Consider the following 10,087-nt stretch of genomic DNA (forward strand, 5'->3'; position numbering starts at 1 on the left):
CCCCAGTCGATCTATCGACTGCTCTATGCATCACCGCGGAAATGCAAACACTCCTAAACACACTGCACCCAGTCACTTAATCAGTACGTTGACAACGAGCTTTATTGGGTTCACTGCCGATTTTGGTACCAAAGTAGCTTCCATCAAATTATGATTTTACTATATAAAATAAATACAGAATGAGAAAACATTTGAAAAGAAAAAACAATCTCATCCAAATCTACAGTGTATATTTTGTGACAATTATAAGAAGGGCTTTCTTTTAGTGAATAAAAAAAACTAATTGAAGCCAGTATTATTTTCAAAGGCACTTCTAATTTGTTTGCTCAAATAGTTATTTCATAACAAAGTGCTCTCGTCCAAGCAGATGGCAAAAAAAAAAATACAAAACTACTTTCAAATCACCAACTTAAAAACTCTGTTTAGTCCAATTCTGCTGAGAGGATTTACCGCCTCTACAGTCCACTGCTGCTGATCTGTTAGCTCTTGGAGATAGTCGAGGGGGCATGTATAGTTCTAAAGGGGACTAACCTCATTTTACTGACAAAGTGGTGTGTATTACAGTATGACAGCACAGGTATAATGCACTGATGGGAGAAGAAGACCACTGTGGACCACGCCGAAAGTCAGGATTTCTTCTGGTACCGAGAGCGGCTGTTTGCTGAGGATGCGTGATGCTTGTGATGGTTTGTGGCTTTCACTTCCCTCGTCTGAAAACAGTGGAAGAAGGCAAGTAATAAAACATGTTCAGCAGAGTCCTCTTATGTGTTGAAGCATGCAACGAATCCATTAGAAATTCATACTTACAGAGGGTGCATCAATAAGCACGAGACCACACGAGCCGGTATTACCCCCCACGTGTTCCCGCACACCTACAGAGAGGAACAGGTGGTTGCTCTGTATTGAAATGGCGACACATTTAATGGCCAAACAGCCTTTACAAAGTGCTCACAGTACAGCTGGTGGTTGAGTCTGTCTAGAGAGAGGAGGATTTTCTGCTCTTCCAATGAAATGGCCGTGAGTCCCTGCTGCTGGCAGCGCCGCTGCGCTGTGCCAGGCCTCTGTGTTTGGGCTGTTTCCACGGCAGCCACAATGTCCGTTTCCTCCGGCAAGCCTCCGGCACGTCCTTCGGCCAGGTGTAACCGGGCCGCACTCACCAAACCTGAGAGCACAGATCAAAGTCACCTCAAAGGCTTTCGTTTGTTGTGGCTTTTTATGCATTTATGTGTAGAATAAAGATGCGCTGTTATCTTTCTCAAAGTCTGGTGTGTTGCAAAATACTTATGGTACAGTATTGGCTCAGACTATTAATTTCACTTTTATGAACTTTTGTGTACTTTGGGTTCTTTTTGGTGAAAAAGCATAAACACAAAGACACAGTGAACACTATACCTTCATATGGAAAGGCCATGTTGTAAGTACTGGAAAACGGTCTGACTGGCTCCGTAGTCCGTCTTGTTGGCTGCACAAAACAAATTAAACATTTAGAAGTCTTATATGAACCTTAAATAATAGCCATGTAACCTATAGTACACTGCAAAAAAAAAAAAAATCTCGTTGATGGACATGAAGCACAAAGAACAGGTAAAGCGAGTTGTAAACAAAAACATTACGCATCAACGCTTATTTATTATAAAACCCTGACGACTCAAGTCCATCCGGAAAGTCTCGTCTTGGGAAGCATAAATCGTGCGTGGAGTCAGTTTTACAAACACTAAGGACGGCATGAAAGGGACTGCAAAAAAACAGATTCAACAAGTTCAAACACACCCATTTACTGATCTTCAGCGCTTATTCTCACTCTTCTTCCCCAACGGGGCGCCTGCATGCACGTACCTGAGAGGGCGGAGGAAGCCTCCTGTTCCCTGAGCCGGGAGGCTGTCTGCTCTGATCCGCGCAGGGTTTCCCCACAACTCGCCCGTCGTCCAGGGCCTGTTGTCGAAGCATGTTTTTTGCTGAAAGAAGATGTATTAGCTGGAATCATTAAAAAAAACAACCACACACACACAATTACATCAACATAAATGATAATTATGTGGTGGGCTCAGGCTCTGTGGTCCTCTAAAGAGGATGCATAACAAAATAGTTTCCATCTTCTTCTTCATAATATTGCACTGTAATTGTTGTTCTGTTTTGTTTCTCGTTCTGTTTGTCCTGCCAAAAGTGATGTATATGATAGAGTGTGTATGTATTAAGAAGCTCAGATTAAGAATCTTTTAAAGTGATTAAAAGTACATTTTTAGGATTCTTTGATGCATTGCAAAAATCTGCCTAAGACAGTTTTAGGGTCAACTCAGTCCACTTTCCCAAATATTACTGGCTTCCTTTATCACAAGATAAGTAATCGAGACTTCAACTACAGGGACATTTCGATATCAAAACGTGAGCCGACGCGAAAAGAACAGTGTGTCAGTTATTATATGGGTCGCTTTCAATAAATTGGTAAAAAAAGAGGCAAACACTGAGCGCCAAAGAAGACGGGGCATATTGATGCAAATTATGAAAAAGACTTTCCAGTGAAAAGGGATCTCTTGGGATCTTAAACAACTCACACAAACATCATGCAGCTCATTCGGTGTGTTTTTCTTTCAACGTGAGAGATAAAAAGATGGATTCAAAGGATCACTGTGAATGTTACTGTGTGCTAAGGATGAAGCATAAAAGGGAGCAGGGAGGTTTGATAGCTAAGTGTTCGAAACAAATAGGCTTAAGAGAAACTGCAAGTCAATCCAAATGACGCATCTCTTCAGACTTATTAGCCTGAGCTGTGTGAGGTGCTGCCAGTCGGAATATACTTTACCCTCCTTGGTGGCTAAGGCACTGCGGACCCCGTGCCAGAGCCGTGAGATCTCCTCATCCGTGGGAGTGCAGTCTAAACAGAGGCCTTTGTCATTGCACACCATCCCTCTTCTTCTGCCGCTGCAGCCCTGAGTTCCCTGATGGCCTGAGCCGGGCGTGCCCTTCGTGTTGCCCTTTGAGGCGGAGTGGGCGCACGGGGGTGGCATTGGTGTGTACATAACAGTGCTATCTGTTCTCACTACGTCACACGTGTGAGGTGAGAAAAAGCCGCCCGAGTCGTCCTTGTGCGGGGCCTGCTCAGCCAGAGCTTGTTTACAGTTGACACCGGCACGATCCACGCCATCTGGAGCCTTAGCCACGCTCGCCGTCTTTTCCCATTCCATCCTCGGGGGTGGGCGGGGCAGCATGATCCTCCCTTGGGTTTTGGCAATCTGACTCACCTCGGTGGCAGATTGAGGTCGTATGACAGTGCCCTTTCTAGTCCGCAAGGAAACAGGACCCCCTCCAGCTCGGCCGGAGCGCTCTCTCCGGGGGACCCTGGGGCCACCGGACCTGGTGCTGCTCCGCGGCACCTTGACCTCGTCTGCATGTTCTTGGGGCAAGCTGACTTGAACCCCAACATCTGCCCACGCTTGCTTTGTAAAGTGATAACCGGCGGAGGCTGGAGGGGTCATGCCGGGTCCGGGCTTGGAGGCCCCTGAGACTGTAGTGAGACTTAGCTGGTGGTCCTCGGAGTTGTTATTTGAGTGAGAGAGATTGGAAGACTTGCCCTTCATCTGTTTCTTTGTGTTCTGCTCTTTCTCCACATGTACCTCATCAAACCAGCGCAGCTTCTTTTTCGCGGCGTCGTTGCCCTCCACACCCTTAGTTTTGGTCCGAGTCAATTCGACACTATCTCTGATGGCTAAGGCTACTTGTTTTGCAAAAGTCAAATGTCCCGAGCCAAACACACGCGTGGTATCTCCTGACACATATCTGGACGGCTTTTTAAGGATTCCTTTAATGAACCGGACTTCACACACCGAATGAGAGGCCCTCACAGAAACAGGCACGTTTTGAGCTTCCTCCTCAGGACACTTCAGGCACTTAAGAGCGTCTGACTGAATGTTCGACAAGCATGCGCGCTGCAGCGATGCTGCATTCATGGTCTTTTCAGTTTCGGGCTCTGAGTTTGACACCTTATTGAGGTTGTTTATGGAAGCACTAGGCTCTTTCTGCGATGAAAGATTGTGGTTTTCTTTTCCCGTTTGCTGAAGACTTCCCTCTCGTGATGCATTATCCGTCGCGCTATCGTTCAAGAAAGTATTGGGCTTTGGGGGAGGCCCGAACAAAATGTCTTCGCTGTTGCCATTTTGAGCAGACAAAAGGATTTCTGTAGCTGACTGATGTTTTAATCGTCTGTCATCATGGACCCCGTTCTGCCTGAGTCCTAACAGAGCCTCCTGTTTAGGACATGAAGAGTCAAGTGCTGCGTTGCCGGGGGCCGCTCTGTTTGTAACGATGACGTTGTCACGGGGACTGTTTTGTGAGTTTACCTCAAAGTGCTCCGGGCCTCTAACAGGTTCACAAAGAGTGAAAAAGTTGCAGTTGTGCGGAGTGGGCTGGGTTTGCGTTTTAGGTGCGAACCCCCACGAAGCTTTGCAAACGTACATCTTATACCCTTCAGAGTCCGCTTGCTTTTTCTGATCAGCTTCATGCCGTTTTCTTGACTGGGCTGAGTCATCACCAAGAAGCATCATGGCTGAGAAAGAAGTTAGGTCTGACGTCGGACACAAATCATTTTGCTTTCTCGGGTCTGGATGGGGCTTCTCTGAGTCGAGGAGGAATGGCAAATAGGAATACTGTAGATTTGTTGTGCTATGGTCCTCGTTCTCTAAACTGTCCTTACTTGAAAGGCTTTCAGAATTGCAGCAATCGGACAGTTGGCTGTCCTGAAATATAGAAACAAGAGAGAGATGAGGTGATGAATAGAACATAATAATATGATTTACATCTTCCATGTACAGTTAATACAGGGGTGGAACACATATTTAAAATATAAGTTGAGGAGAGAGTGTAAAAGAGACATGAATGGATACTGGGTGGATATGAGATCCCATTTCACTTTCTTGGGTCATCTTAAATCAGAAAGGCCAGATGCCAGAATCAACAAAGCTGAGACAGTACAGCAGTGGGAACACGGCACGTAAACATTTCTGCTTTTGCTAGCATAACCAAACAGCACACAGTGAATGATGAACAAGGAAGTACAAATCTATAAACTGGACATATCTTTGAACAAGTGTTGGTGGGATTGTCTCCTCTTTGGAGTGGTACTGGATCAGTACATTCAAACTAATTTGATATTGCTGGTATCAGTACTTTTTTTTCAAGCATATCAATTCAAGTCCCGCTGAAAAAAAAAAATCTGTGTTACAAAAAAACAACCCTTTTTACACAGCTGTTTACACATTTCAATAGAGGATGGGTGCTGAAGCCAGTGGCAGCCAAAACGGGTGTTTCCGTTGCAGGAAAGGGATTGCGTCACACTGCTTCCCCCTAGGGGTCTTCTTGTGTAAGGTCACATGCAAAAACAAACGGCATTTGAATTGCCCAAGATGGAAGCCGAGTGAGTAGGCTTACTTCAACATCATTAATATCAAAGACGTCTTGATGAATTGTAGTCTGATTACAGCACAGAGACTCTTCTAAGAGATATTTTAGCAGCAGACAACTGTCGCTCCATTGACGTACAGTATTTGTTCAATTTAAACTTTATTAAATCAGGTAAAATGAAAAATCTTTTTTTGTTGTGGTGAGCTGCCAAGAGGGTTAAGTTAAACTCTGAGTGCATGTCCATTTCATACGTACAATATGAAAAGAGTGAGGTATGTGTGTTAGAGACAAAGCAGGGGAGGGAAGAAATGACATCAATAACTTTTTTTTAATATAAATTCCAATACCTTAAAAAAACAACCAGGGGTGAAATAACACTTTGTTTCCTGCACATTGAAATGAAACAACCAGCATACCTGAGGACTGATGTGTTGCTTCTCTTGTGTCTTTTCACTTTGTGGACTGCTCTTGAAGCAGGTCATGCTCTGCTCCTGGAGCAGTTTGGTGTAGGCCTCCACAGCAGAGAGCGCCTGGCGGTGAGAGGGTTTAGAAACCGTGGGCGGCTTAGGAGAGGGAGTGCAGCTTCTTCAACAGAAAACAGAACAATATGAACACGTGTGACTGCTGCCGCCATTAAAAAAAAGATTATTACACAAATCAAATCAAAAAAAGTTATGAAGATGTAGGACACATGGATCAGGCTTTATTTTTTTTACCTGCAAATGTTAAAGTTGCCGGACAAGAAAGAGGACCGCTGGGTGAATGAACTCGAGGAGCCTCGAATTTGATTGAGCGCATCTTCAATATTTGGGACGTTTCTTCTAAAAGCTAGAACACCACAAAGGAAAGCATAGAAACAAAGTGAAAAGTGTTACGACTGTCAGTGTGTGTAACGTCTCGGTTCTAGGAGGCACATGTTAGAGAGGTCACTAACATTGTCTGCGTCTCTGAGAAGGGGGTAAATGGGCTCTTTGGAAGCGCTCGGTTGCATCCTGTACTCGCTGTCTGCGTTGCTTCAGGATGTTCTCTATCAGCTGCTGCTCCTGCACGTCCCGCTGCTTCTGTCTTTCCTCCAGAGCCCTGAGCCACGAGAGAGACATCGCAACGGATTAAATGCAGACCGGCCACGTTTTAGATACAGAAACCCGAGTCCGCTCATCGAGCTATATTTCAACACAGTCATCAATAAATTAAAGCTTCCACTCAAGACTGGGCTCACAGATATATCGGGTCAATCAAGTTCAGCATTAATGTTTTTTAGTTTTTTTAAATGGGCAAAAATATCAATCACCGTCAACAAGAGCAGTGTACATTTATAAACAGCGTCGAGAACCAGAATAAAAAAATAAAAAATTTAGACGACGCATTCCTTTTCTATTAAAACAAACTGATTCTTTATTATCTTATATTTCCTTTATTTATAAATGCATTAAAGTTTGGGCTCCAACATTTTATATCAAGGCATTAAATTGGAAACTGATAAGGTAAACACAATCATGCACATTGAAGAGGTGTTACTTTATTCCTTATAATTTAAATATGAGTAATATACCAAAGTACTCCTTCTTTACATTGGCATGAAAGGAAGCAGTGACATATCGCCTTTACTTCACAATAGAAACAGTTTCGTCGGTGTAGTGCAAGAATTCATCTTCAATTTAAAGTGAAGGTTTTTGTTTCTGCTTATGTGATACTACTGAAAAATACATACAATTGTACAAAAGCATTAATGTACTCAGGCAGTATTTTGGTTTCCCGCATCAGTGTGCTGAATGTTATATTGCATTTCATATCGATTAATAAACTGAAGGTTTGATCAGTGCATGATGACAGATTTCTGTTGGACATTGTTCTCTAAGGTGAGAACGAATGTATAACAAAAAGGTTTCTTTTACAGACATGTTTTATGTCCTTAAATGATTTATGCACATTATATTTAAGGAATAATGATCACCTGCCTCTGTAAAACCAAAATCTGTCTCAGATATTACACGATAAATCTGACCTCCACCCACGTCTATCCTTGCATAAACCTACTCTTTCTATAGCTCTTAGCTTAAAAACAGCAACAGTCACTTGTAGCTCCTGCTGATACACCCAAATGTAGACGTTATTTATACCTGTAAGGGACTTGAGCAGCTTTAGTTGTCAGAGAGGTGACGCATCAGTCACAGTCACCCTCTGGGCCAACAGATCTATTTCCAGGTCTAGACTGCAAAATCCTGTCAACACCACCCGTCCCTGAAAGGAGCTAAGCCCAGGACAGAACCATACGCTGCTGTCCAGGAGGTGCAGAACACCAGCAGAGCAGCATCTGCTTCCAGCAAGTGATGGAAGACTTCTGATTTACAAAGAGCTGGCGCTCTGGGCAGGTTCGGGCTGCAGACTGAGATGACTCAAACAATAAAAACAACAATGCATGATTAACACTTGAACTGACCTCCTGCGTCGGGTGGTTTCCAGGGAGAACTTGCGGGCTCGGGATCTGCACAACTTTTGCTCTTCAACCAAAAGCCGTCTCTCATCTTGGAGGCCTCCATCGGCTCCCTGCCGGGAATTTCTGGAAGTGAGCAGCTAAGGAGAGCGTTTTTTAAACAGCAGAGAGTAGATGTGTGTCACCTCCATGTAACGTTAACCTACGACCTGAGAGCATGAACACTGATTCACTTTGTGTTCTCATGAAGCATACAGGCTGGTCCACAGCACACTTACATGTCTTAGTATTTCCATCTTATGCTATACTTCTACTCCACTACATTTCAAAGGGAAATATTGTTGCCTACTTTTTAATCTACTGCATTGATTTGATTTACAAGCCACTTTCCAGATTCAGATAACTAATACCAAAAAATATAATCAACAAATAAATGATGATGTATTATCATAGATAAAGACATCCCATCCCATAGTGAAATTCACAAGCTCCCAGGCAGTAAATAAGCCCCACCTTTACTGGAACATTACTGTAACGTACACATTAATGCATCAACAGTTATAATCTAATAGCATAATATTATATACGTTATGATGAAAAAGACCATTCTGCATACTAAGCATTTACTCTTGGTACTTTGAGTAGGCTAGTTATCGATGCTAGCTTTAATGCATTTGTAAAAGTATTACTTTTACCGTCACTTGTAACATAGTATTTCTACACTGTGATATTGATACTTTCACTTAGTTTCTCTACATTAACACAGGTGTAACTACAATACACGTTTCTATAACAGCTCTACGGGGTGAACAACGTGACGTGAGGAGGATACGAGTGGTAGTAGAAGGTGCCCTGAACATCTTGCATCCTCCGAGGCTGCAGATCCTGGTTGACACCGGACAGACATGCAGGTCCAGCTTCCTGCAGAGCTGCTAACCCGAGCGTGGCTCGGCGGGTCCTTCCTTTGAGCTCACGTCAGCGGTCCGATCCGTTCAAACGTTTAAAAGAAGTCAGACATAACACGGCTAACTTGTGACTTTTCTAGCTGCTTCACCTGAGTCTGTCTGTGTACAGTCGCCCCTCCATGATAGCAACCGCAGACGCAGCTCCTTGACAACGGGGACGGTGGTAGTACCCGCCATGTGCAGCAGAGGGCACGGGCGCGGACTGTTGCCTTCAGGTACACATGGAAGTGTCGTAAAAACAATATCCACAGCACAATAAATAAACAAAAAATAAAGGGGTTAAGAAAAATAGCAAAAAAGGACAGATACAAAGAGTGTTGCTTTTAGGTTCAGACAGTGTACGATATCGAGGTCAAGACCGGGAAAAGGCTGTGTGTGTAAAAGGAGGCTATATTTGAATATTTTATGTCCACAAATAATTGTTTTATTAAAACAGTTATCTGCCCTTTTCATGTAAATCGAGAAAATAAAATGTATCCTACCGTAAAAAAAATATTCATAATGTATGAAATTAACCTATGTCAAATAATATATGAAAGATTTACAGTTTAAACATGTTTCCAGCCATGACCTCTAGCTATAGGCGTATTCAAATATATATTTGAGGAACTATGTCCGATCGACACTTTCATGATCATTTTATCTGCATATAGTCATCATTGTTTCTGCATAGCTTATATCTGCTCGGGGATGGTGCCCCTCATTAAATACAAAGGTGCGTTGTTATGACCTGTTACATTTGATGGCACCATGAGTTAAGAGGATTTGGGAAAACCTTTCCTGCAGATTGTTTATGCTGTTAAATAGACGGGGTTACTCCACTATTTAATCTATTTTCAGTGTGGCAAATGCCACAAAGAGTATTAATGGTGCACTTTCCTGCGGTGTGCACAAGTTGTAATTAAACCATCTTCTAATCCTCTGCCTCAAATTATAACACTAAGGTCAGAGCATTAAATCCTCTATTAGTTTGACAAAGTGCTTTAATATCTTGTTCTTTAGGCAAACTGGACACATTTGTGGAAAATTACGTAAATTAAACTGAGATATAACCAAGTTATATAATCCCCAAAACAGGGACCTAATGTATCCGACAAATGCTAATATTCTACATTATAAAACACAACTAAAAAGCTGCTAGGAAACCGCCCACTGGGCGCGCAGAGGCAGCGCCGTCAGCATCAAGACCCAAGGTGGGATGGAGGGTAGCGTCGGTCAGACAGGTGGTCAAGAGGCGGAGATGAGTCGGGTATAAATGGGCTGCAGCTGGACGCTTTGGGACGTATAGTTACGG

At 43.2% G+C, this 10,087-nt stretch overlaps 1 protein-coding gene across 1 annotated transcript; it reads right to left on the reverse strand.

Annotated features, from left to right (window-relative positions):
* Nucleotides 1-626: 626 nt before the first annotated feature.
* cep126 (centrosomal protein 126) lies at nt 627-9,333 on the reverse strand. Its single transcript, XM_076100966.1, has 11 exons — nt 8,661-9,333; nt 7,835-7,954; nt 6,329-6,474; nt 6,111-6,222; nt 5,811-5,979; nt 2,801-4,730; nt 1,837-1,955; nt 1,393-1,462; nt 953-1,162; nt 808-872; nt 627-710 (listed from the first exon to the last, which is right to left on the reverse strand). The coding sequence occupies exons 1-11, from the start codon at nt 8,693-8,695 to the stop codon at nt 627-629; spliced, it is 3,060 nt and encodes a 1,019-aa protein (XP_075957081.1). The 5' UTR covers nt 8,696-9,333.
* Between the last annotated feature and the right edge of the window lie 754 nt (nt 9,334-10,087).

This window comes from Anarhichas minor, unplaced genomic scaffold (genome assembly GCF_050575085.1).
Source record: "Anarhichas minor isolate MPS153535 unplaced genomic scaffold, ASM5057508v1 ptg000026l, whole genome shotgun sequence".
NCBI lineage: Eukaryota > Metazoa > Chordata > Actinopteri > Perciformes > Anarhichadidae > Anarhichas > Anarhichas minor.